This window comes from Prunus mume, linkage group LG6 (assembly GCF_029339155.1).
Source record: "Prunus mume cultivar Tortuosa linkage group LG6, ASM2933915v1, whole genome shotgun sequence".
Taxonomy (NCBI): domain Eukaryota; kingdom Viridiplantae; phylum Streptophyta; class Magnoliopsida; order Rosales; family Rosaceae; genus Prunus; species Prunus mume.
Window position 1 is genome coordinate 11749589 of NC_142703.1, and position 27762 is coordinate 11777350.

Genomic DNA, 27762 nt, shown 5'->3' on the forward strand with positions numbered 1-27762 from the left:
TTAGAAGGAAGAGAAATTCCGAGACAATGGAATGCCCACCACCTTCGAAGATACTATCCATGAAACTCTTCGCTTACCACTTGGCTGCTAGCAGGCGACGAGCCTCCTGTACTTCCATTAAAGACGAACTACTTTTGATGTTACCTTTGTTGTCAATTTCCTTTATTCAATAAAGCGATGTATTCACACCAACATCAATACAAGAGCAAGCTTTTCAATGAAGTACTTTTTTGAGCATTATGTCTTACGAACATACACATGGCGGCAGCAAGCCTCATCTCCATTGCAGACAGGCTGCTTCACGAAGCACAAACTCAATGGAGTCTTTTTCGGCGTTGTGTCCGACATACGCTCGCAGACGACAAGTCTCATCTCCATTGCACAAGTTTGCTTCACGAAGCACAAACTCAATGGAGTCTTTTTCGAGCATTTTGTCCCCGACATACGCTCGCAGCGACAAGCCTAATCTCCATTGCAGACAGGCTGCTTCACGAAGCACAAACTCAATGGAGTCTTTTTCGAGCATTTTGTCCTCGACATACGCTCGCAGCGACAAGCCTAATCTCCATTGCAGACAGGCCGCTTCACGAAGCACAAACTCAATAGAGTCTTTTTCGAGCATTTTGTCCCCGACATACGCTCGCAGGCGACAAGCCTAATCTCCATTGCAGACGGCACAAACTCAATGGAGTCTTTTTCGAGCATTGTGTCACGACATACGCTCGCAGCGACAAGCCTCATCTCCATTGCAGACAAGTGCTTCACAAAGCACAAACTCAATGGAGTCTTTTTCGAGCATTGTGTCCCGACATACGCTCACAGGCGACAAGCCTAATCTCCATTGCGGACAAGCTGCCGCAAGCACAAACTCAATGGAATCTTTTTATTTCGAGCATTGTGTCCCTGACATACGCTCGTAGGCGACAAGCCTTACCTCCATTGTGGGCAAGCTACTTCACGAGTACAAACTCAATAGAATCTCTTTCAAGTGCTATGTCTCCGGACGTACACTTACAAGATATAATGAGAATTGAAGTTTGAAAGGCAACTGAAAATTCCATAACAAAGCAGCCAACCAGCACCATCTACTCAACGGCCTCACCTGCCTACTCATTCGCATATGGTCTAGCCTTATCAGCTACGCCACCTTGAGAGTTGCCTTCCTCCATTGCAGCTTCATCCGCTATCTGCTCTTCAACCGCTTCGCATCCACAACATTGCTCTGCTCACTTTGAGCAGGGGGCGTCAAGATAAAGCGCTACCGTCTTCATGTTCGAGAGGGCAACAAGGAGAAACACTATTCCTGCATTCGAATATCCCAGCTTGTACGCATTAGCAACAATCTCATGCTTGGATGCCTCCGTGGCTTCAACATGAGTGTCGAACTTGACCAGCGGCGCTATCACCAACTTCGGATCGGCAGTTCGTGCAACTTAAGGACTCTTTGCTCGAGCGGGCGACTCTTTAGCTCTCTTGGCGTAACTTGCAACATTGAGTCGACTCCGCGCTTGATTCGTGGCTTTGCAGGCGAGTCGTGATTGCTAGACAGATGTACTGATCCTCTCGCTTGATCCCAAGATCGGCACAAGCGGCTCAAACCACGCTTCTCAGCGGCCTCCTCACGGGGTAGATCATGGGTTTTAGGCGATTCGGCGGATACAGCGAGAATGTCCCGGACCTCCCGCATGCCATTGATCTTCTTCGCTCGCGGCGAGGCGCTTGATTCTGCGGATGAAGAAGCAACTCCCATAGGGACATTTCCAAAGCGAGACCCCTTACGGAAGACTTGCTCGTGGAAGAATGAGGAAGCTTGGTCGAGGACTTCTCCCGCTCAACTGGCAGATCATCTAGGTCCGAGCCATGCAGCTCCCATCTTTCAATATCTTGGTGAGGCGGACCATCACCTCCTTCGATGTTCACGCGACAACCGCGCAATCCACGAACAGCAAGGACGTTCAAAGCTTGATGAACATTGGTCGTGTCTGGGCCGAGATCGAGCTTCTTGTGGATGTCATTTTCTACAAGCATGAGACAGAAGTCAGTCAAACACATAGCAAAGAATTCCATGGCAGCTGTAGCAGATCAAAGGGATGCAACTTACCATCACAGTAGGTGAGAGGAATGAGCGGACCGTCGCCAACCTCCCCTACCCATCTGCCGCTGACTTCTAACATGTCCGTGCTCCACACATGATCGCCTTGACTCATATTGTTCCTAGTTCGTGACACAAAAAGAAGAAGGAATTGAAGTAGTTTGGATCAACCACAAATAAGCCGACCCAAACGCCACTGCTCCAGAAGATGCCGGCTGCCTCGGCCCGATTATAGTGGACAGCCCAAGTCAAAAGCCTCCTCCATTCAGAGCCCAAATCCAAGGAGGAAGCCCAGTTATAGCTGGACAGCCCAACAAACAATTCACATCTCCTACATGCCACCACGTGCCATGCAGAAGCTGGGGGGCATTTGTGGGAACCGAATTAAATCATACCCTAGGTCAAATAATTCCTTCCATTTGGGGATTATTTGACCTAATTGGGAATTACTCAACCTAATTGGGAGTTACTCAATTTAATTGGGAGTTACCCAATTAAATTGAGAATTACCTAATTAAGTTGGGAATTGATTTGATTCCTACCCCAATTCCCAATTAAATGAGGAGTTACCTAATTAAATTGGGATTTGATCTGATACCTACCACGATTAGGGATTTGATTTACCCAAATAAATCAAATCCCTAATTAATCAAATCAATTCCAAATAGGGGAGGAATAATTCCCTTCCATCTATGGAATTATTCCTCTAAAACCCTAATCTCCGAGACCATTATAAATACTTGGCTACGCACAAAGGTGAAGGTACGTCTAAATTCCTACTGAAACTCTGCAGAAATTACTTCTCACAAACCCTAGCCACCACTTTCTTTCTCTCTCTGACACAAGGCTCCGGCCACCACACACGGCTCCGGCCACCCGGTTTTCCTTGAAATACCCTACCTAACTTAGGCATCGGAGGGCCTTTGGCCAACACCCGGGTGTGGTCCTTTACCCGATCTGTTTTACAGGAGAAAGAGAAGTGGAAGACGAAGGAATCTTAGAGAATATTCTAGTGGGACGAAATTTGCTCCCACAAACACCTTCAACAAATGAGACAAATATGCACGTGATAGGAGCAACAACATAGTTCCAACAATATGACACAACTAGAAAGAAACCCATCATTTATTGGCTTTTTTTATTTTTAGTACAAGTAATAGTCTAAACTATAGGAAAAGAATTTTTCACACACACAACTATAATCTTTGTGGGAATTCGAACCGAGATCTACGATATGCAAGTAAAAACTTCTTTTCATTAAACTAGACCCGTTAGGTATTGGTATTTAACTATGATGCCGTGGGAATTCGAACCTGAGATATTTGATCTGCAAGTATAGACCTTTATTCATTAAACTAAACCTCGTTGTGTATTGGCATTTTCTTTAAAAGCCCGATGAGGGCACCATGAAATTAGGCTTAATGAATTGTTAGTAAAGTAAAAAGAATACAATTATTTCTCAGTGTTTAAAAGGCTGTAATTTATTTGATTAAGAAAAAAGGCTGTAATTTCTTTTTTTCCTTTCTGTTTCGCTTTATCATGTGGCGGATGGAGCCTGGAGTTTTTTTTTTTTTTTTTGGTCAAGATGGAGCCTGGAGTTATTTGCCTTCACAACAATCATATGACACCAACAAAACATCTTTTAAAGGAAAACACCCAAAAAGAAATTAGCATCTTTGAATAGTTGTAACACTTCCCACTCTGGAGTCAACAAAGCTTACAACATGTTCTGTGGTCATACAGCAACATAAAGGCTTCACTACACAAAAATGAAAACAGGATCTCCACAACTCAAATCTTCTGGGGCCTATTGAAATCTACTGGAGTTGAGGAATTAAAATTTGCTTCTCAAACTTCTACCACCAAATCTCCTCTTCTGACTTTGCTGTACAACCTGCCAAAACCAAGTAAGATTACTTACAAATAGTATAAAAGTCTCCCACATAGGCTAAAACACCAATAACATTCCTTACAATGGTTATCTGGAAACATGAGAAGAATCTTTTGAAATTCTTCTGATATCTTAGAAGTGGAACAGATAAATGAGAAAACAAAAATGCAGAAAATGATACCTTTACATAAAGCTGACGTGCTTAGTTGGAAGCTAAAGAGCTCCTGGTGCATCTCTCATGCTCAAATTTAGACTGTTCCTCATAGTCCGTCTTCCAATAGGCATATTGCCTTTCACATTGCCCTTTTGCATCATGGCGACGAACTCACCGTAGTCAATTCTTCCATCCTGCATGCATGCGAGAATTGAAGCTTGAGTAACATTTATAGCAAGAAGCCTAAATCTTAAAATAGATGGTACAAAACATAATTCCCCATTAAACTATTTCCATAAAGCAGACAATTAGTTTAAGTAACATTTAGTTTAACATCCTGCATGCATGCGAGAATAGAAATCAAACACTCTGGTCAACTATTTGATAAAGCAGAAATATGCACTTTCCTCATGAAATTTTAATGACTTACATTATCTTGATCAACTTCTCTTATAATATCTTCAAGAAGAACGTCAGTCATGTGATGTTCTGCACAAGCTTGCTGGAGCTCATCAACTGTAATATAACCACTTCCATCCTTATCAAAGTATCGAAAGGCTGCAACCAAGTGTTCTTCACGTTCTAGTTTGTTAAGATGAACTGTAGCAGCTATGAATTCCCCATAATCAATAGTCCCACTGTTGTCAACATCAGCCTGGAAAGAAGTAAAACAGCTTAGTTTTTTGAAACATAAACAAAGTCAAAGATAATGAATTTGGCACATTAACAACAAGATTGAGAATTAGACATGTCTGTAAGCCTATAAAACAATCTATTTGGAAACAAGCATCTTACTGCATCCATAAGATCACGTATCTCTGTATCCTTCATGGTAGAGCCGTATCTTCGCAAGCCAGCTTTGAGTTCATCAAATGTGATAGCACCACTATTATCAGTATCCATTGCCTTGAACATCTCTCTCAGCCCAGCAATCTCCTCCTCAGAAAGGCTTTCAGCTATTACCTGATAATACATTAGAAATCTTGAGAATAAGTTCTACCATCTAGCCCAGTTAAGGGGCATGCCAACCCAAAAGTCAACAGGAACTATAAAGTGGGCCCTGAGATTTGAGGGACCATATGCGTGAACTATAAATGTGCGTTCCAAATACCAAGCCAAACTGCATGAGTAAAGAATCTAAGAAATACCAAAACTGACACAAAATGCGTAACAATATGTTTCAGTCTCCTGCATGCACTTACCCGTAAAGCCATCTTCTTTAACTTGTTCATAGCAGAAAACTGTTTGAGACGAGAAAGTACAGCTGGATCTAGTGCTCTATCAGGAGCAACCCCATTTTCACAAATCCAAGGGTGACCTGAAAACGAAAATACGTCACTTGAAAGCTTGAGAGTAGCAAAAGTGCGCAATTTACACTGGGCAATTATGATGAATAACACTTCAACGGTCTTTCTAAATCTTCATTTCTTAAAATTTGAAAAAGCTCACACTAACAAGGAAAGCTAAGCAACAGGTGTTAGTCTAGGCAGCCTTCTAAAATTTATTCCTTTTTAGCCAAATTTTTTCTCAAGAAAACATAGCTGATTCTCTTTAGACATTGAATGCGCTGAGTTCAACTTAAAAGGGCCTGAAGTTTTATCCAGCAAATTTTTAGCATAATGTCGTTAACAGCAAATATTGTGCATGTAGTAATAATGACATGCTCCATCCAACGAAAAGAAAAGGAGAACAACGAACAACAAATAAACTTCCTATTCTGGTCACATTAAACCATGCACATTATTGCACTAAAATAAGGTTTAAACGTACATAGCACTTCATGAGCAGTCAAGCGATCTGAAGGCTGAGAACAGAGCATTTTCCGGATTAGGTCTTTTGCGCTGTCAGATATTAAGGGCCATGGCTCTGACTCGAAGTCAATATATCCCTTCAAGACCGCATCAAATATCCCCTGCTGAGTTTCTGTACACCAAACAAGTAAAACTTTTCAGTAATAGAAAACATGAAGTAACCTCTGTTTCACACTAAATACCAAACCACCATTACCTGCCCAAAATGGTGGCACACCACTTAGCAAAATATACAGAATAACGCCTGCAGTCCACACATCTGCTTCTGGTCCATAATGCTTGAGGAGTACCTCCGGAGCAACATAATATGGGCTTCCAACCACATCAGTGAAAACTTGACCTGAAAGACAGTTGAAAGAGTTAAAGAGACACAACAGTGACACTGCAATGCATTCCAGCTTTTCAATTATTATCTAGAAACAGTACCAATAAATTCAGAACAGAAGTTAAGAGAACTTATTACTATATACACACTACATGTGTTTAACTACTCAAATGCACACGAACTTGATATAACCCATAAATTAAATACAAGTGTAGAAAATCAAATTCCCTAACATAAGATGTTCCATTTTACTATTAAAATTATACTATTGAAGTGCACTAGTTATTTACTATGCTCCAGATCATCATAAATAAAAATTCAAAAAGGAAACCACATTTATTTTTGCTTGTTTACCTGGTTTGAAGAAAACTGAGAGTCCAAAATCAATGGCTTTGAGAGAGAAGTCATCGTCCTTGTTAACTAACAAGAAGTTCTCGGGCTTTAGATCTCTATGCATGACACCAAGTGAATGGCAAGCTTCAACAACCCCAACAATAATCCTTGTCAACTCAGCTGCCCTCCTCTCACTGTAATGTCCCCTCTGGATGATGCGGTCAAACAACTCACCGCCAGCACAAAGCTCCATCACAATATGAACGTACAGTGAATCCTCGTAGGCACCCTTGATTGTCACAATATTCTTGTGACCAGCCAAATGGTGCATTATCTGAATCTCCCTCCTCACATCGTCCACATCCTCCTTTGAGATCAACTTCCTCTTGGAGATAGACTTGCATGCATACTGATTGCCCGTAGCAATCTCGGTGCATAAATAAGTAGTCCCAAATTGTCCCTGTCCTAACTTATGACCCAACGTGTAAAGATCACGAATGTTGGCAGTCTTATGACCCAACACATAATAGCTTTGGTTATCAATGCATCTCCTCATGGTGTTGTCTTTCCTGGGACTAATGATGGGTGGATTACTATTGTTATGGTTGTTTTTGGTTTTGGGGCTGACTTTGGAGAATTCTTGGGGAACGTTGTGCTGAGATTTCAAGCTGGATGGGGAGTGGTCAGAAGTCGAATGGTCAGAAGAGGTGTTGGGCTTGGAAATGGAAGCAGATTGGTCTTCGGGCTGGCTGTAGCCCTGAAAATATTTCCCCCTGAAAGATCCACGGCATGTGTTGCCCATGAAACAATCACAAATCCCCTCAAGACTTTTTCACAGACTTTCCCACACCCAATTGGTTTCTCATCAATTCGCTCTGGAAGCATGCAAATAGTACATAACACATTCAGTCAAAGTTAAAATAAGCAATAAGCATGGCTAACAAATCCAAGAAAAGTTCATCATCATAATAAGCAGATCAGACCTATGGGCTCCACATATATGAATCCATTAACCATGAAAAAGAAAGCAAGCAAAGCATTGAAATTGAATTTTCCATGCAACACAAGAAAGACCCTTTTCTTTTTCTCTAGTTTTTCCATGATATAAATCCATATCATACATACGATTATTGCAACAAGAGCTTACCAATTAACCACAAAGATCAAATCTTTAAACAGAAATAAAACAACCCAGCAACCAGAAAACCAAAAAGACCAAGATTCAGATATCCACACACAGAAAGACAGATAGAAAGCAACAAAGCAAATACATTTTTTAGAGAAAGAGAGAGAAAGATGGGGCCTTTACCAGTTGAAAAACTTGAAAGGACGGGAGTGTGAACGAATTAAACACAAGGTGGGAGAAGAACAAGGTGCTTATGAAGATTTGATTTTGATCTCAAAATCAACAAAAGGCTTTGAGATTGGAATAATCTTTACAGCTATAATGATTTTGAAAAAATGGGTTTCTTCCAAAATTATATTTTTGTTAATTAGGGGCTGTTTTGGATTGTTGTTATTTTGGGATGGTGTTGCTGGGAAACATCGGAGGTGAGTGCTGACCAGCTATTCTCATCTCAAGTTCTAACCTTCCCCTCTCTCTCACTCCCTCTCTCTCCTCTCTTCACTTTTATTTTAATTTTTGCAATTAATTAAATAAAAACCATATACCAGCTATTTTAAAACGCGTCTTTTTTTAATGGCCTTCATGTCATCCAATAATTTTCCATTTATTTATTTTAATCTTTTGTGATTTATTTTTGTCTGAACAATGAAAATAAAAGGAGCACACGGCATTCTTGGATTGGAACTGGGGGAAGGAGGTTAAAAAAAAAAAAAAGTTAAAGTTACCATGTTGACCTGCCAGTAGAGCCGCGGTGAAAAAGGCGAGTTCCGAGATTATGGGTCGGGTTGGTTCCGAGAATGGGGTGTTGCGATGTGAGTGTGATTGGTGCGTGGATGACACGTGGCGGTGAATGGCGGTGGGTGTGTAGGGAGGTTTGTTTGGTCAAAATGTTCGAGCTGGTTTTTCTGGCAGCTAAATTTAGAGACACAATTTTTTGTGTCAGAGGCGCTGTTTGATTCTCCAAACTGCATCACAAGTTAAATTGGCAAAACTTGCATTCACTAGTTGCATGCAACACATGTCTTACAGTTTTTAACATTATGTGAGTAGTAGATTGACGCACATATTTCATACAACGGTTGCATTTAAATTAAAATTCAGACGCCATAGGCTTTTGTAGCTCAATTGAGCATTTATCCTATATTCGAGATCCTAAGTTAGACTTCTCCTCTCTTTTTTAATATCGCTTCTATCAACTGAAAATAGGAAATAAGGCAACGAAGGAGGGGAAGAAAAGTAAATAAAATGATCTGTGCAAATCTTTTTGTAGATTATAGCCTAGTTTCATAACAGAAAACAGTAATATAGGTATGTTTGTGCAGACAATTTTGCAATCATTATATGTACAAATAAACTGATGGCACCATTCCTTTTGTGTGTTGTGTAAGGCCAAATTCTACCAATTCATTATTCTTTTACTTACAAATAAACATCATTTTTTTCTTTATATTATGATTAAAAGGAGGTTTAGAGCCTGATCAAGAGAGGAAGGGAATTAAACTATTATTCTACATGTTAGATAAGAGCTTAATAAAGAGGCTTAAAAACTTCCATTTTGATGGATAAATATGGATAGATTTGGTACAAATTTGCCCTTTTAACAGTTCCTCCACAGAAAAGTTGGTATGCTTGCCATTCATTTATGGGTCAGCAACAGTCAATTCTGACCCATAATAAAAAAAGGAAAGGTAAAAACAACCATTCCCAAACAAAAAAAGTTACTATTATGTATGAAGGGTAGTTTTCTTTTTTCTTTTGTTGGCTGCCAAGTGAAATCCAAAACCAGTTAATTAGGAGGGGTGGTCCACACGATAATCCAGCCAAATGGATAAGTGCCAGATGTGCTTGACCAATTCAAATCGTTAGAGGGTCACTCCAAATTTGCACAGCCAATTTGTAGTCAACTCACTACAACCAGAAAGGATGAAAAGGGAAAAATCGCTTCGCGGACTGTATATATATTAAGCCTAGCAGCCATATGACTCTTTGACTTCGCTGCCTCGTGTGCATGACCTTGACATTCCATCTAACTTATGTTGAGGAGCCAAAATCCTATTAGGATTATGCTAACACCAGTCTTCAACGATCGAGTGGATGACTCTGAACTATTAATGCATTCACATGTAACAGTACTAGCATGCTGGTATTAGTTTCCCGTTAGAGAGTGAGTAATTATAGACCGTTAATGTATGGCTCGTTTGGAAGAGCTATAATTATTTATAAGAAAAAACACATCTCACATGCTTTTTTATATAATTATTTTATATGATTTTAAGCGATTATGTGGAGAAAATCACTTTAAATGATTTTAAATAATTTTTTATAAACATTGGTTTATCCAAATCATTTTATACTCTCTCGCATACTTTTTCAACATAAACATTGATTTTTCTAAAGGTCACATACGTCAGAATCCACAATCTCAATTTACTGTGGAAAGCTTTTTATTTTATTTTATCGAAACTGTAGAAAGCTTAATTCAAAGCAAATGCACACTTCGGTGGATTCCCACTCCCTCATGGCACCTAGGAAAATCGAACTCCAATGGAGTTTCTTTCCACTAATATAACTCACACCGGAGGGGAAAAAAAAAAAACAGAGAAAAAGAAAAAGCAAAGGCATACTTTTCTTTTTAATTTTTAAGTTTTAATTTTTACCGAAAAGCATTCGATTTTGGCCCTCAAATATCGGACCACGCTAGTTGGTAGACTTTTTAGCCAAAAGACTCACGACCACATAGCACTTGCATTGCACCCAAGAAAGGTTCGACAAAGTGTAATTGGCAATTTACTTTATAGGTTCCACGAAACCTATTGCCACAAATTACACTTCTTTTCAAGTATACAAAATGTCTTTCAAAGCAGGATCACATTTTATAACTGCTGCTGCTGCTGCTGCACTTTAACATAAAGCATTAAGCATGCAGAAGCTATTTACATCTCATCTTATGTACCCAAAATCATAGAGTATCATGAAGCTAGACTGCATGACCTTCAAATATTATGGATATAAATTAATAAACCCCGGATACGACAAAACTCTCAACTCAAAATGCCACCTATACCGCAAATGAACCGTGACATAACGAAGGATCAAAGTTGTAGTAATTGCTGGCCCCAAGGAGTGACTATCTCATCCTCAAAGACAGTGATCCTATTGAATTGTTCTTTATCTAATCTAATGATCTTAAGCTGATAGGTTAGCTTCTTCAAGACGCCTGGTAAGCCCTCCACTGGAAGGCCTGAAATTTTTTCAAATGGAATTTATAATTAGATGAAATGAGGAAAGGAAATATGCTGTTGTGTCTGTATCAAGTGAAATGCACTTACAATCCACATAGAACTTTAATGGTGTCATAGAAAAACCACTGCAAGGTAACAACAGGTCCGACAAGTGTAATCCGAACAGGAAGACTTCTAGTAAATAGATTAACGAGCCCGATGTTCCTCACAGCCTGGAGATAAGATATAAAGCCAACGCAATTGATGATTTTTCCTTCAATTACTAGAAATAAACCAAAGAAAAGCTTAGTTCAAAGGGCTACCTGCATCACATTGTCAGCCTTTTTGTTGTATAGAGAGGAAACAATGTTGTCTGCAGGGTTAGAAATAACAGTACCAACAGCTCCTGCAGCATAGGCCGCTAAACATGTCACACCAAGCTGTTGGGCTCTTGAGCAATCTTCTTTTCTTCTTTGCATAACTTTGTGATAAATCAGATCCACTGAGTGCTCAAATGTCGTGAACATTATCATTGAGACTGTGAAGAACAGTATTCACATCAAAAAAGTTAATAAATATTTGTATCAAATTCACAGCACATGCTAATCTTCAGTCTCTACTGAGTGCTTGATGATGATAACTGAGAACAGATAGCAACGTTCTCATGATAAATGCCAGAAAGCATGTAGCTGATCCTTGGGTAGGACACGACACAAGTAGCACCTTGATAATGACCATACACATTATGCTACTCTACGCAACCACAGGGCATAATTTTTCATTCTCAAAGGTAACTGCCAAAAACCTCATGTTTTCCTGTTCTGAACAGATGCAGGACCATTCCTGATTTCACATTTCCGATCATAGCACTTAACCAAAATGAGTACAAATAGAGTAGGAAGGTTTGGTCAAGGGCAAATGATCACCTTGGGGTTTTGTGTGAGGGGAAAAACATAATTAAACAAATAGCAATGTGTGATATCAAGTAGCCTTTTGCTCACATTCCTATATTACTAAGTACGATTATTTGGTGGAATTAAAAAAAATAAAAAATGCAAGGTTCTGTATGCAAAATCTCACAGGATAATCAACAAGCAATAGAAGATACAAAAGAAGTGAACGATTCTACTAGGAAATAACCACAGTACTACATGCTAGCAACAATGCAGCTCTAGCAATGTTGATATATCCAAAAACCACCATGATTTAAACAACTATTTGACAGACATCACTATAGGATTTTACAGTGAAACTAATCCATTATTGAAGTGGGAGATGACATGAACCTCAAAACTGCATTATCTGTTCACTATGCTGGCAAAAACAGGACAGCATACCACACCCTTGAAATTCTAATGTGACAAACCACCCAATATATTTTTTAATTCATAGCCATGGATCCTACCAAGCAAGCAAATGAAAATTTTAAAAATGCAGAGATAGAGATATTACATGGAAGATTTCGACCCCAAAGTGGAAAAAGTCCTTTGTAAAAGCTGCAGTGCAGATTAGCTGATAAGGATTGAGAAATTAAAAGGAGAAGAATGATAAAAAAAAATTTGGGTAACTTACCCAGCTAGCCCTTCGGTTGCATATAGTTTTGGAAACCCATCAACCAAGCCCTTTGAAAAGTAAGGCTGTGTTTGAACTCGGACTTTGACGGCTTCAAAAGGACAGAGAGCCACATCAGCAAATACTTGAGCGGATGCACTGCTGAGAAAGAATATGGTACTCCTGCTATGATCTTTCAATACATCAGAGTAAAGCTTCTTAAAGTATTCGTAGAGACCAAATCTGCAGCCCCCTTGAACACCATATCCGAAAAGTTTCCCAGACCAACCTCTCCAAAGAGAAGAAGGGCCTTGTTCTTTCCAAAGAATAGAAAACCCTGAAGCCATCTTGTTATATTTGATTGGATTTACCTAAAGTGTACAAGTTACATTATTAGAGCATTCTTAAGAAGAATTATGTCCTCGACTGTCAAAAGAGAAACTAATTTATATAAGAGATAAAAATATGGGAGACAAATCCCTTGAAACATGAATCTGCAGTAGCAGAAATGGCAATTGAAACGAATAGAAGGAAATCAAAGCAACTATATGAAATTTCATCACTGGAAAGAGAACAGAAATTTGTATCTGATAGTTAGTTCTATTGATCTGTGATTCATGCCATGTGATGCATAACTACTACTATTCTTTTTGGAGTCGAGGACATGACAACTTCTATTCCCCACACCCTCATTCCCTTTCTGGCAACTTCTATTCTTTAGATACATGACCACTTTATCTATAAAGGCAGGGACAGGGTTTTGACACACTAAAAGAAAACTTTAAACTTAGTGTCCTACTACTGCAAATAGTTACCTAATTTGCCATGCCAATCCTTGCATGTAGTACCAATTCATCACAAACTACCCCTAAGACCCACGATAAATAAACAAAGAATAAAACAACCACAGCGGCTAATGTATTATTAATAAAAATTGGTCATACATCCGGTGGCATTCACCTTTACTTGACAAATATAAGACTGGAGTAATGGAAAAAAATAAATAATATCAAACTCTTGTGCAAAGTAAATTAAGTATGAACCTTTTGTGCAAACATCCAACAGAATATGTATTGGAAAAAAGGACATCCAACACAATAACAACAAGAAGGAATCAGGGAAATGAATGACAACCATGATGAACAGGACAACAGTTATAAGGACATAAACCCTAAACCCATGAACAATACTCGATCAGCTGAAGATCCTTTCATTGCTAAAAAATTCTTCCACTTCCACAAACAAATAGTAATCAATGTCAGACAAAGTAACAAAACCCTCCAAACCCTTGTCATCAATGGCAAAGTTCTCATCTTGAACACCGATACCACTACCCAAGCACCCGAGAGAAATGGTAAACAGTAAAACAAGCAAATACGTTGGTTAACAAAAAAAAACCCAGAAAAGATCAACGAAACTTAACCAAGAAAACGAACCTGCATATTAACTTTCAAGACATCAAGAGGCGTGATTGCAAGATGGGTAGTGCCAGCACTGAGCATTCCTCCAACAGTGCAGAGCCCATAATATGCAGGTGAAAATTCCTCACACAGCCTCCCTTCAACCTTTCTCATGATCTTTCCTTGTTCCCAAATTCTCACTTCCTATCTCAAATAATCACATTCCTACAAGCTCCAGGCCCAAGTGGACCAAAACCCATTTCATAGAGTCTTCGGTTGGAGCCAAATGTCAAATAGCGGCTCTGCCAACGGAGACAGAGCAAAGGCAAATAAAGAGAGAGAGAGAGAGGCGCAGCTTACTTGGTAGTTGCTACAAGCTAGGGCGTTGGAGAATAAAGGAGGTTCTTAGTGTTACGTGGCGGTGGAGATTTGAACAAAAAAGTTCGATGCCATGGACGATTTCTCTTGCTAGCTATACGTCCACGTTTACGGTTCCAACTATATGGCTTTGCTTTAATTAAACTCTCACAACTAATCAAACCCTTGCCCTTTATTGCGTGACCCATAAGTTGCTCGTGAACGAATTAGTTGGACTTTTTGGAGTTTTTAGACCAACACATTCCAACAAATTGGGAACAATAGTCATTACAAATTTTTTGCATACCGCATATGTGTATAGCCGGTAATTGGCATTCAACACGGACACAGTCTAATGAATTTTGAAAATTTCACATTTTAAGGGACAAAAATGCTCTTATTTATTTTTGGATTTCCTAAGGAATCATTTACATTTACATGTCTTTGGTTTGAAAGTTGATGGGTTTTTCTATTTTTTTTGGGAAAAATTTTGACTTTTTCCAAAAAAATGAAAGTTTTTTTGTGACTAAAACCTAAATTTACTTAATTTGTATTCGCATATGCTCTTCCCTCACCTCTTTCCCCTTTCTCTTCCCTCTCAACCCCCCTTTCTTTTCCTTCTCCATTTCCTCATAGGGATTAGAGTTTTGGTTTGTGATGAGACTTTTTGCTTGTTATGTTTTTCATTTTTCTGTTTCTAGTTGCAGGCAAAGATGGTAGTGCCCACGTCAGTGGGGTAGCATCGGTTGCTATGCTGGTTTGTAGTTGATGTTGAAGCAGCCACTGCGTCGCCATGATTTAGTCATTGCTTTTAGTCCATATACACATGATTTTGGCTCTAGTTTAGAGTTTGGAGTTACAATTATGGAAGTTGTCAGTTTGTGTGGGCTGGGGTTTAGCTAGTGCAACACTAAGGGGGGTGTATTCAATTTGGATTTTAAAAGACTATTTTGAGATGAATAAGTCTTGTGGATTTTAAAAGACTATTTAGGAATATAATGACTTAAAAGATTTTTTTAAAAGATTTTTATAATCAAGATTTTTTACGTTTGGATTTTAAAAGATTTATATCATAAGAATTTATAAGATTTGAAAGGACCACATGGATTTTTTACTTTTATGATGCTAACCAACCAACTTATTAGATGATGAGCAATGGTAATAGTATAATAGTTCAACCAAATTATTCAATAACAAAGAAATTATAATTTTAATAAAGAAAAGTAAAACCCAATACAATTTTCCCAATCTTTTAATAGCCAATTTGATGTAGCTTCATGTCCTCCTAAATAGCATTTCTCTATATATCTAAAGCTATGCTAGCCCTCCACGCATTAGCATCTTCTCGTTGCTGCTCTTGGGTTTGAATAATAGGTTCAAAATTATCTTCTTCATTAACTGGTAATACTGAAGATGAAGATCCACAATCCACTAGGAAATATTTACCTAATTATATATAAAATTAGTATGAAAAGTTATAAATAAATAAAACATATTTTCGTCATCTATTTCTTCATCATCTATATCTTCGTCATCTATATCTTCGTCATCTATTTCGTCTTCACCTATTTCTTCATCATCAATTTCTTTTCCTCCATGTCATTACCTTCATACATGCTCGGTTGTGACATTATACGTATATATAAAAATATACGAGACTGCAAAACGATAAAAAGAAGAAAATAAAAGCTGTAAAAAAAAAAATATTAAACAAAACAAAAAAAACTAAACTGTCCATGTTTACTAAAAGCTGTCTTTCTAATTTTTTTTTTTTTTTCCAGAAAAGCTGTCTTTCTCTTTATGTATGTGAAAAAAAAAACTATAATATATAAGTGAAAAAAACTAAAAGCTGTTTTTCTCTTTACCAAAAAAAATTATAATCTGTATGAAGAATAATCACAAGAAACCGTCCATATGGGCTAAGAAAATCAATCTGGAAGGATAAGAATTGAGCAAGAAAATCCCATAGGAAGAATTATCACAAGAAACAAATTATCAAGACCAAGAACATTAGACAGCTAAAAGGGACTGATTCAAACAAACGCTGACCATTGAAATCATTAAAGACATATCCATAGTACAACCAAAATAGTTTAATCAAATTACAATAACAATAGTTCAACCAAATTATAAACCAAATACTTCAACCAAAGTACAACCAAAACAGCACAAAAAAAAAAAAAAAAAGTTCAACATAGCACAGACTATATACAAGCATGGCATATATTTGATACATAGCACAAGAAGACATAGCACGAGAAGGAAGCAATATCTTATTCACGAAGAGCTATTTATCTTCACGAAGAACTGTTCATCTTCTCTTGCAGAGAAAAAAAAAATCTCACGTGAAAAGTCTGATGGGTTATGGTGAGATTTTTTTTAGGGTTTGGTATTTATACCTCCCACTAAAAAGTCACACAAATTCCTTCTTTAAAAAAAATCCTTCGAAATTAGCAAGTTTTTGAATACCAACAGACTTTTTGTTACTTGTTTAAAGTCTTGATTGAATACCACTAGATTTGGACACCCTCTTTAAAAAATCCTAATAGTCCTTATTGAATACCACAAGACTTGTTTAGATTATTTAAAAGTCTTAATTGAATACCACAAGACTTATTTATCCCAAAATAGTCTTTTAAAATCCTAATTGAATACACCCCCCTAAGGGTTTAGTCGATATGGCGTTATGAGTCTCTTTGGTTGCTGGAAAGGATATGAAGCAGTGGTCCTGTTTCTTTATTTGTTTTAGTCTATTATTACTCTTTTAGGAGTTTGTTTTATTTTATTTTAATTCTCAAGAACTCTTTAGGAGTTTGCTATATTTTGTATTTTAATTTTCAGCTGTGATATGGATTTGCCGTTTCTACCGTTGCACAATGGATCTGTATTATTAGTTTGAGTATAGACGTTGCTGAATAAGGGGTTTAAGTATTTGTTGGTTTTGATGTAATTTTCTCTAGATCAAATCAACATGTTTGGTCACTAGAGATATTGTACCGATTTCAGTACTTTTGTGGCTTTGTACTTGTTCAATTTCATCAATAAATACTATCAATTTTTCTATATATAAAAAAGGCTATAATTGTGTCCGCATATAAAGCAAGTTCTCATTGTAGAAAACGCAATTTATATGGACATACTTTATATTCACTTCTCATTTATTTATTATGCAATTATTCCCTCAAAATTAGGTCATTTGACCGCTTCCTCATGTTACATAATTGTGTATGTAGCGAGTTGGTTTGCTACACTCTTAGGGCTTGTTTGAGAGTAACTCTAGATAGGTAAATAATCACTTTTATGGAGAAGCGCATTGGGGGTGCTTCTTCTCAGAATAACTTAAAATCATTTTAGTGATTTTAGGCCCCATTTGGTTCACAGAATGGATTTGAGGAGAAATTACTTCCCATGTCATTTCCCAAGGAATGAGAATGAAGGATTCCTTTCCCACATTTGGTAATGTCGGGAAAGCAACAAGAAGATTTCATTTTGTTTCATTTCCCATGTTTGTTTTGAGTATGAATGGAAAACAAAGTTTGTATAATTTTCCAATTATACCCATGTTAAATCAAATAAAAAAAGAATGCATTTAATGATACGTTGTAATTCTAAATTGTTCATAGGGACAAAATAGTCATGAAAATTGTGCATTAAATGTTGGCTCATATTCCCAAATTTTCCCATGAGAAGGGAAAACAAAACCCAAGTTAAGAGAAGGACTTCACTTTCTCTCCTACTTTCTCATGTGTTAGGCAACCATTTCATGTCTGGACTTACCAAATATGGGAAAGCAATTGAATTCCCATTCTCTTTTCCCATGAACCAAACGGGGCCTTATGGATAAGTATACGGGAGGTGCTTCTTCTCATAAGTGATCCAGAATCACTCCCAAACAAACCCTTATTTTCATTGACAGTTTCAATTCTAATATCAAAATAACAAAAATTAATTCACTAAATGATCACAAGAAGCATTGACCCAATACTAACTAAATATCATTATCACACCGTACCACTAGACTAGACATACTTTCTAGAAAAATTTAAAGACCAGTCCTTGTCTTATGACCACACTCCTTCGCATGCTTATCACGTGTCCACACCTCATGTATTTTCCTAGTTATTAATTTTTACGAGAAAAACGTTATATACACTCGTGGTATGTAAGAATCTTCCGTTGGTAGCAATTTCGTTAGGATGTTAGGAAGAATTTTTGTACCAAAATAGGATTTGGGTCTAGCCCAATGGGCTTTTAGATTCTAAAAATCATATAATTTAGAGAGCAGCCTGCCTCGTGTTGTCTTTAGTCTTAGACCCATATAGTTTGTCCTTCTTCGATTGAAACAGTTAGGAGAAGATCAATATGCTGTGAGAGCCCAACTTCTCGTTTTTTGTTCTCATATTGAAGAAGGTTCTTTCTTTGATTTTTTATTTTATTTTTAATGTCATATTCATAATAGACAGGATCATGATCACTCACATGCCCAACAAGCAAAATGGTACAAAATGGGGTTATTTTTCTTGGTCCCCTGTATGCATCCTCTTTGAATAATATTTTTGGCCACATGGCATGGGCCTAGTTTACAATTTTCCTGCCGATAACGGTCATTGTTCATGTGCCCTTCTTGTTTCTGTGCTAATTTATATCAATGATTTAAAAAACAATTTTTAATTACATAAAATGGATAGTTAACTTGAAAAGACAAAAGAAAGAAGGGATAATTTTATTAATTGGACTTTTTCTTCTTAAGTAAAAAGTGTCGGTAAGAGTTTGTTATTGATTATAAGAAGAGTCAATGGTTTCTAACCTAGTGAAAAAGTGCCTTGACTAGTAGACAAGATGTTTCAAGTTCGAATTCCTATGACATCTTAGTTGTGCGTGTGTGAGAAACCTCCATTTCCTGTAGTTTAGACTATCGTATGTAAAATAAAAAAAATAAAAAATCAATATCCTTTTCTTTTATGTTGATTAACAATCTCCAATGCAATTAGGTTAAATAAGTTATACCATTAGTTAGGATAAATATATTTATATTTGAAATTCCATGAAGAACTAGTAATCCCATGTAGTCTGTTAGAAGAAAATCTGTGATTTGAACCATGACCAACAAAATAAAATCATATAATTAACACTAGATGATGAAATCATAGATCAAAATAAATAATTGAAAGCCACAATTTCCCCACCACATCAATCACAGGACCCACACACAAGTGGGGCTGGCAAATTCTTAGTAAACTTGACAGACCAACCATGGAATAAACCCCACAACTTGTTGGGTCCTTCACTCATGAATTGATGCATCAACAAAAAGGTAAATACAAAACAAAAAATAAAAAACCAGCCTAATTTTAATGGAAAAAAACAAATATATATATAAAGGGCACCAAGACAAAGAGAAGAAAAAGTAGGGAAATATGACAAGCACAAAATAAAAAATAAAAAATAAATGAAAAAAGATAACTAAAGCAATGGACGCGGTGATCCCTGCTTATTGGAACTGTACTAGTGGTGGATTCCTAGTCCGCTAGTTGTATTCCATTACAACAAGGTCATGCTCACTGTCATTCATACGAATCCGATTCGATCGATTTCATCTTTCAAATCATTGCTTTATTTGATTGGTTTTTTTATTTATTTAAAAAAAACTATATAAGGAGGAAGTTTCTTTCACACACATTGTCGCGGTACCACGAGAGTTCAAATTGAAGACAACTAGGTTCTACCTGTTGGCTTTATCTATTATTTTTAATTCAATACAAAAGTGATTTAATCACACACAAACAGGGACTCTATATGCTTTGGTTTAGTGCTTATATATTTAGTTTTGCCAAATCCCCACGCCAACATGGTCTTGCGTTTTTGCTTTGTTTATTTGTTCATAGTTTTTGTCCATTAGGTAATAATGACATTAATGGAAAGTTGGAATATTCAAGCGCTGAGCTGGGTTGGTGCTGTGTTGTGCTGAGCTTGCTGGCTAAAAGTTAAGGATTTCTTTTTGAGTACCAAAATTTCATTTTTAGCAAATTCTTAAGTATTTTTATTTTTCTATTGGGTTTGTTTAACCTACCTAAGGAGTCGGCCTTGGCCTGGCTACTTGGTTAAGTTTTCCAGTTCTCTGAAAACCCATTTCAGACACTCTCCTGCATTGCTGCTCAAGAAAACAGAGCAAGTCTTTTCATTGGGTGTGTGAAAATTGGAAAATAAAGTTGAGTTGTTTTTAGAAAAATTCGAAAAGGGCCAATTTACAGATTGCGAAAGATGACGGAACACGTAACAGCAGTCTGATCAGGGAGAGTGACGTGCAAGGCTAAGAGAGGAGGACAAGGGCAGGTGTCCAACAGTCACCTCTCTGTTCCCAAAAGGGCTTACCTCTGTTCCTCTTGGGTACTTCTTCTGCTTTACTACCTTTTCTCTTGGCGAATAATATCGTTTGTTTTTCTCAAATAATTTGCGTTTCGTTGTCTTGGAAAGTATAAACCGGAAAAAAGAGAAGAAAATATCATCAACTAGGACTCAAAGTCTAAAACTTTTGACGGCGTGATTGCATTTACAGACAGTACGCACCACTCACCCATCAAACGCCTATGTTTCAGGTAAACCTTCATCACCTTGGTTGTTTGTTTGTTTGTTTTCTATTGGGTTGGGTTGCTTATGTGTGCGCTTCTGTTTGAGTTTTGGCTTGTTTTATAAATGGTATTTAGCTTTTGATCCAGTGGTCTTATAACACCTTAACCTCAATGACCTATGCTTCTCTCCCTCGTACTGATAGTGGATCATTTTTTTGCCAGGATTGTTGAACTGGGTGATCAAGAACGGGTTCAAATAATTGATCTTTGATCTGGGTTTTTGGTTTTTTGATTGGATTGGTTAATTACTGGTGAGACTTGCTTAAGAGGGTAGCAATCGATTTTGGGTTTTGAGTGGAAGATGAGTGGAGCTGTGCTTGTGGCTGTTGCTGCTGCTATTGGTAATTTATTGCAAGGATGGGACAACGCTACTATCGCAGGTAAATCTACTCTTTCAACTCGTACTTGGAGAGTATCAATAGCTTTATGTCTGCCTTTTTTCAACACTGAAAGTTGATTCTTTTAGATTGAGAACAACAGTCAACTTAGATGCTTTGAAGATTTGCTTCTTTAGCTTTGTTTCGATTGCTAATCAAAAGTTTACTTCATGCCTAGCCTTGGAATTTTCTTCATTGGTAGTCCAAAAGTTAAGAATATGTGATTTTTGCTACCGAATTACATTTGGAATGACCTTTTCTGTTTTTGCTGCAGCGTCTGTTTTGTACATAAAGAAGGAATTCAAATTAGAAAGTGATCCAGCTGTGGAAGGGCTGATAGTGGCCATGTCACTTATAGGGGCAACTTTGATTACAACATGCGCTGGAGCCATAGCAGACTGGCTAGGCCGCCGTCCTGTGCTTATAATCTCTTCTGTCCTATACTTCCTTAGTGGTATTGTAATGCTGTGGGCTCCCAATGTTTATATCCTTCTCTTGGCAAGGCTTTTAGATGGATTTGGAATTGGTTTGGTAGTTACCTTGGTTCCGCTTTATATATCTGAGACAGCACCACCTGAAATAAGGGGATCGTTGAATACCCTTCCCCAGTTCACTGGCTCAGGGGGAATGTTTTTATCATATTGCATGGTTTTTGGGATGTCATTAACAAAGTTACCAAGCTGGAGGTTGATGCTTGGGATTCTTTCTATTCCTTCTCTTGTTTATTTTGCATTGACTGTATTTTTCTTGCCTGAGTCTCCACGATGGCTTGTAAGTAAGGGGCGGATGCTTGAGGCCAAGCACGTTTTACAGAGGCTGCGTGGCAGAGAAGATGTCTCTGGTTAGTCATTTTGTTCTGAATTTATCTATGAATAATTGGTCACTGCTGTGATACAGAAATTGATTTATTTTCTCTTTTATTTGCATGGAATGAAACCTTTTGCTCAAGTGGTTTGTGCTTTTTCTCTCTTTCTCACTTTAGACTGCATCATCTGGTGAGGGTAGCCATTTGTTAGTAGGAAAGTATGTATTATTGCTCATGGGTTATTTTTTGGGCTATTTGATCCTTTGGTCATACAGTTTGGCAGACAAAGTTGTAGAAATCAAGACTCTTTTCACTTATAGCCTTATATGGGCAGAAAAGCGTACTAAATACTGTCACGATTTGCTTCACTAAAATAACTGTTTTATTTACAATGTTGCATTGTTTGAATGGTATTGATCCTTCTAAGATCAACAGGTGAGATGGCTTTACTTGTTGAGGGTCTTGGAGTTGGGGGTGAAACATCTTTTGAGGAGTACATAATTGGCCCAGCCGATGACATTGCTGATGACCATGATTTATCTGCTGAAAAGGATAAAATCAAATTATATGGGCCTGAACGAGGTCAATCCTGGGTTGCCAGACCTGTGACTGATCAAAGCACTATTGGACTTGTGTCTCGGCATGCAAGCATGGTAAACCAAAGTGGGCTTGTTGATCCTCTCGTCTCTCTCTTTGGCAGTGTACATGAGAAGCTCCCTGATACAGGAAGCATGCGAAGTATGCTTTTCCCACACTTTGGCAGCATGTTCAGCGTGGGAGGGAATCAGGCTAGACAAGAAGAGTGGGATGAGGAGAGCCTCGCCAGAGAAGGAGATGATTACGCATCTGATGCAGTTGGTGGTGATTCTGATGACAATTTGCACAGTCCATTGATATCACGTCAGACAACGAGCCTTGAAAAGGACCTGGGCCCACCTCCCCATGGGAGCCTTGCTAGCATGAGAAACAACAGTCTCATTGGTGGAGAAGGAGCTGGTAGCACCGGGATTGGTGGTGGTTGGCAACTGGCATGGAAATGGTCTGAGAGAGAAGGCCAGGATGGACATAAGGAAGGAGGATTCAAAAGAATTTATTTGCACCAGGAGGGTGTCCCTGCATCTCGTCGTGGATCTATTGTTTCGGTTCCTGGTGGTGATGCACCGACAGATGGTGAGTTCATCCAGGCCGCTGCTTTGGTGAGTCAACCTGCTCTTTATTCCAAAGAGCTTATGAATCAGCATCCAGTTGGACCAGCAATGATTCACCCATCTGCAGCTGCTGCAAAAGGGCCAATTTGGAGTGATCTTTTTGAACCAGGAGTCAAGCATGCTTTGGTTGTTGGGGTTGGAATGCAGATACTTCAGCAGGTAATAATTAATATTTACTGAAAAACCTCTAGAGTTGTGCTTGTGACCAATTTTACTTGGCCGGTCATGTTCGCACCTCTTATATCTTTTGAAAAAAAAATGCAGTTCTCTGGTATAAACGGGGTTCTCTACTACACTCCTCAAATTCTCGAGCAGGCAGGTGTTGGAGTGCTTCTTTCAAACATGGGCATTAGTTCAGCTTCTGCATCTCTGCTTATCAGTGGAGTAACAACCTTGTTGATGCTTCCTAGTATAGCTGTTGCCATGAGGCTCATGGATATCTCTGGCAGAAGGTAAATTATTACTGTTTTTCTGGTTATATCTTCGCATCTTGGCTGAATGGACACGTTGTTTGAATTAACATGGCCCAGACAAGTTTTGGGGCTCTTTCTTTTTTACATTTATTAACTTCATATGAATATCTTGTGGATAAAATTCCCTCAGAATAAGATGTCAATCATCATTCAGAATGCTTTTAAGTCAATATTAACTTTATGTATCACAATACAGGAGTTTGCTGCTCACCACAATCCCGGTCTTGATAGCATCTCTCGTCATCCTAGTCCTTGGAAGTCTTGTGAATATGGGCAGTATTGTGAATGCATCAGTTTCGACTGTTAGTGTTGTGCTCTACTTCTGTTTCTTTGTTATGGGGTTTGGGCCAGTCCCCAACATACTCTGCGCAGAAATCTTCCCCACCCGAGTTCGAGGCCTCTGCATTGCCATATGTGCCCTCACGTTTTGGATTGGTGACATCATTGTCACCTACTCACTTCCTGTGATGCTCAAATCTGTTGGTCTTGGTGGCGTTTTTGGCATGTACGGGGTTGTGTGCGTCATAGCTTGGGTTTTTGTTTTCTTGAAAGTTCCGGAGACCAAAGGCATGCCCCTTGAAGTGATTATCGAGTTCTTCTCCGTTGGTGCAAAGCAGGCTGCAGCTGCCAAGAACAATTGACTTGGTCCTTGGTGGACTAAATTTTTTTTTGGCTGTTTTATCGTCCTGGTTTTGCTTCAAATTTACTTTTTCTTTACTTGTTTTTAATTGGTACGATCGATCCCCGTAGAAAGGCTCGTGTATAATTATCCCTCATTTGTTATACCTGATATAAATAACTTCAAGAGCTTTTGTGTACAATGTGTTCGGAATGAAATTTGTGGGATTACTTCATAGCAAAGGGCTTGTTTTACTCAATCCCAATTTCGACATGAGATTTTAAGCATGTCCAGTGATGATTCTTATCTTCTTATTCGTGTTGTGAACAGTTCTTAATCAGACTCTGCCAGGAACAATCTCAATCTCAGATAAAGTAAATTAAAAAAAATGGCATACACACGAAAAAGGCAAATTTCCTGAAAACAAATGGGGTAAAAGAACGTTTGCTAGTTTGATCCCACATATCTCCATTTCTGTATTCAACCCACCTTCTGAATGAGTTCAAACCCTCTGTTTTTGTATTTTATGTCCTGATGCCGACGAGTGAATCTTAAACGCACAAAGGAAATGAGGAACCAAGTACAAAGTTTTCAACTGAAGATCATGTTCAGTAGTTGACCATTTTGATGTAAAGATCAGCAAATTAACAGAACCAGACACAGTTCCCACATTTTTTCTGTGGTAAAAATGAAACTTGCATAGAAAATATTGTAGCCCTTCTTTAGAGCTCCAAACTCCAATCTATGAGTTCAAAATCAACTTCATTTTGGGCACCTCTCTTCCATAATAGCCACGGTGCCACGACAGGATGGGCATGAAGAATGGCACTTCAGCCACCTGTCAACACAGCTCACATGATATCCATGACCACAATAAGGCAACACCCTGATTACATCTCCGTCCACAAACTCCATCAAGCAGATTGCACATTCTGTGAATCTTGCATCACCTGCTGCATTATATGAGACTCTTGGAAGCGCCCGGAGATTCCTTTCGTGCAGGTCTTGGTCAGGCAGAGGGCCAGGAGGCTGAGGTGAGGAGAGCCTAGCTCTGGCCATGGGACGGCACAACCGTGATGCAAGCCATAATATTGGCCGGATGATCATGACAATGACAAAGGCTCCTAGGATGCTTAACAATGGAACAAAAATGACGATAATGGGAGTTTTGCCAACGCAAAACACAAACTGGAGAGCCATATCGTTAAGAGAATGATCAAATGTGAGGATTTAACAGAAAAAAAGAGACCCCATTTATCAGAATTTGGTAAACAATGTACTAACCATCGTTGACCAACCAGCACTTATAACCACCAGAGAGCTCAAATTGCTTAGCTTCACCAACTGTGAGTTCACACATCAAACATCCAATTAAAGTTTGACAGCTTTAGAGCATTTCTTAAGAATCTGCAGCAAAGATTGACACAAGAGCCAACTGCATTTACAATGTGGGACAGTAAAAATTTGGTGCTCAATCAAAACACATTCATTACACATTTTCAAATTTCTTTTGTATACAAATGCCATGGAAACAGAAACACCTCCTTGCATTGTTTACAAAACCAGAAAGACCACTAACTTCTGCTTTCAGATTTCCAGAAAGCTCTTGTTATTCACAGAAGCAACAAACACAGAAGCAAATTTCAAGGTTCAATTGATCTCATAGGTAAAAGATCTAATACAATAGGAAATAGGGTAGAAAGTTGTATTGAAAATAACTTTCCATGTAAGAGTTGATTACAAAAACTTAAAATTCAAGCAGCAGCAGCAGAATTTTCAACTAGGAGCCATTAAAGAAGAAGACATTGGAAGTATAGAAAAAGTTAAAAAGGCTGTGACAAAACGCATTCACTACACATTTTCAATCTTGTTGTGAATACAAAATGCCACAAGAACACAAACACTCTTCTTTCTTGCATTGTTTACAACACCCATCTAAAGTCTCAACCAACCCAAAAGGAAAAAAATCAAAACTTTCATCTGGGAATGGTACTAACAAGCCTGGCACCAACCCGGTCGAGCCTACTCACACTCGCCGCCGCCTTCAACTTCCCCTCCTTCAAAAACGCCGCCACCATTCTCTCCCCAATCGCTTTCCCTCTCTCCAGATCATCTGTTACCGCCACCGCGGTGGGCCCCGCCCCGCTTATCGTACACCCGAAAGCCCCAGCCTCAATCGCCGCCTTCTTCACGGCGTCCATACCGGGAATCAGCGGAGCCCGCCGTGGCTCGACGATCTTATCACTTGACAAGGCCCTTCCCAGCCCCGGCAAGTCCCCTTGAAGCACTGCCGCCACCAGCGCCCCGGCCTGGCTCGAATTCCAGACGTGGTGGGCCATCCCCACCTCCGCCGGAAGCGCCGCCCTCATCTTCTTCGTTGGAGCTTCAAACTCTGGCGTCGCCAACACAAAGAACAGCTCTTTACCGTCCGGAAAGATCAGCGGAATCAAATCCAACGGGTCGTAGCTTCGAATCAACACAAACCCTCCCATAATCGCCGGAGCGATATTATCGGCGTGGTAACCAGAGACCTTCTCCTCCGATTTCAGCCCCGCGATCACAAGCTCATCGATCCCCAATTTTCCACCGAAAATCTCGTTGACTGCAACGGCGGCGGCGGCTGCGCTCGCCGCACTGGAACCGAGCCCGGAGCCCAAAGGCAGTCCCTTTTCCAGAGTGAGAGAGAGGCCGACCGAGCGGACTCCGAGCATCTTCATCACTTCAATGGCTGCGATTCCCGCGCAGTTCCAGAGTGGGTTTTTGCTGAGCTTCTTCGAGTTGTGGTCGCCCGAGATCTCAGATATGGAGATCTCGCCCGGCGAGACCTGCGGGTCGAGGGAAAGGGAGACAAAGTCGCCGAGGCCGTCGACGGCGCAGCCCAAGAAGTCAAAGCCCGGGCCGAGATTGGCCACCGTGGCCGGCGCGAAGGCCTTGACGGAGGTGTAGACGGGTTCGGGTTCGGTGGAGGTGAGGGAGGGTCTGGAGGGGAGGGAGAGGTTACATCTGAGAAGGGGTTTGGGCTTCGACGATGAAGATGATGATGGGATTGTAGTGAAGAGTTTGAACGGAGATTGGTGGCAGATCGCCATTGTTGTCGCAGAGTGAGCAGCTGTGTCGGGTGGGGTTTTAGGCTGTCGAAGTAAATGGGTGAGTTTGGAAACGACGGACTTTGAAGAATTTTATGGGCTGGGCCGGAATTTTCAATTTTTCATGTGTTTTTTTTTCTCAAATGATGGTTCTGCTAAATTTTTATTTATTTGTACAAACGGTATTGAAGAAAGAGGAATAAAATTTAGACCTCGGTTGCATGGTAAATGCATTTTACGTTTTAACTACTTGGACTACATACTCTTTGCAATTTTTTGGAAATGGTGAACAGATTTGACAAGC

General features: G+C 39.1%; 4 protein-coding genes and 1 pseudogene across 5 annotated transcripts; 1 reads left to right on the plus strand and 4 right to left on the minus strand.

Moving 5' to 3' along the window:
- Window positions 1–3732: 3732 nt before the first annotated feature.
- LOC103334623 (calcium-dependent protein kinase 26) lies at window positions 3733–8279 on the minus strand. The gene is made up of 9 exons (XM_008237597.3): window positions 7916–8279; window positions 6628–7481; window positions 6145–6288; window positions 5908–6060; window positions 5340–5455; window positions 4933–5100; window positions 4568–4792; window positions 4165–4331; window positions 3733–3986 (listed from the first exon to the last, which is right to left on the minus strand). Exons 2-8 carry the CDS (start codon window positions 7406–7408, stop codon window positions 4197–4199), a joined length of 1722 nt encoding a protein of 573 aa, XP_008235819.1. The 5' UTR covers window positions 7409–7481; window positions 7916–8279; the 3' UTR covers window positions 3733–3986; window positions 4165–4196.
- A 2304-nt stretch (window positions 8280–10583) lies between these two features.
- Window positions 10584–14394, minus strand: PHT3;3 (phosphate transporter 3;3). Its single transcript, XM_008237596.3, has 6 exons — window positions 13941–14394; window positions 12526–12875; window positions 12406–12449; window positions 11277–11491; window positions 11062–11186; window positions 10584–10973 (listed from the first exon to the last, which is right to left on the minus strand). The coding sequence occupies exons 1-6, from the start codon at window positions 14076–14078 to the stop codon at window positions 10919–10921; spliced, it is 927 nt and encodes a 308-aa protein (XP_008235818.2). The 5' UTR covers window positions 14079–14394; the 3' UTR covers window positions 10584–10918.
- A 5717-nt stretch (window positions 14395–20111) lies between these two features.
- Window positions 20112–24614, plus strand: LOC103334621 (monosaccharide-sensing protein 2). 2 transcript variants are annotated; one of them, XM_008237594.3, is made up of 7 exons: window positions 20112–20648; window positions 20736–20857; window positions 21053–21270; window positions 21542–22108; window positions 22508–23439; window positions 23545–23732; window positions 23950–24614. In XM_008237594.3, the coding sequence occupies exons 3-7, from the start codon at window positions 21192–21194 to the stop codon at window positions 24392–24394; spliced, it is 2211 nt and encodes a 736-aa protein (XP_008235816.2). In that variant the 5' UTR covers window positions 20112–20648; window positions 20736–20857; window positions 21053–21191; the 3' UTR covers window positions 24395–24614. The 2 variants fall into 2 exon arrangements, with proteins under 2 accessions (XP_008235816.2, XP_008235817.2); XM_008237595.3 differs by lacking the exons at window positions 20112–20648; window positions 20736–20857 and adding an exon at window positions 20868–20957.
- Window positions 24615–25134: 520 nt separating this feature from the next.
- LOC103334715 (RING-H2 finger protein ATL80 pseudogene) lies at window positions 25135–25572 on the minus strand (annotated as a pseudogene).
- Window positions 25573–26162: 590 nt separating this feature from the next.
- On the minus strand, window positions 26163–27601 carry HSK (homoserine kinase). The gene has a single exon (XM_089055475.1). The coding sequence runs from the start codon at window positions 27459–27461 to the stop codon at window positions 26349–26351; it is 1113 nt and encodes a 370-aa protein (XP_088911601.1). The 5' UTR covers window positions 27462–27601; the 3' UTR covers window positions 26163–26348.
- Between the last annotated feature and the right edge of the window lie 161 nt (window positions 27602–27762).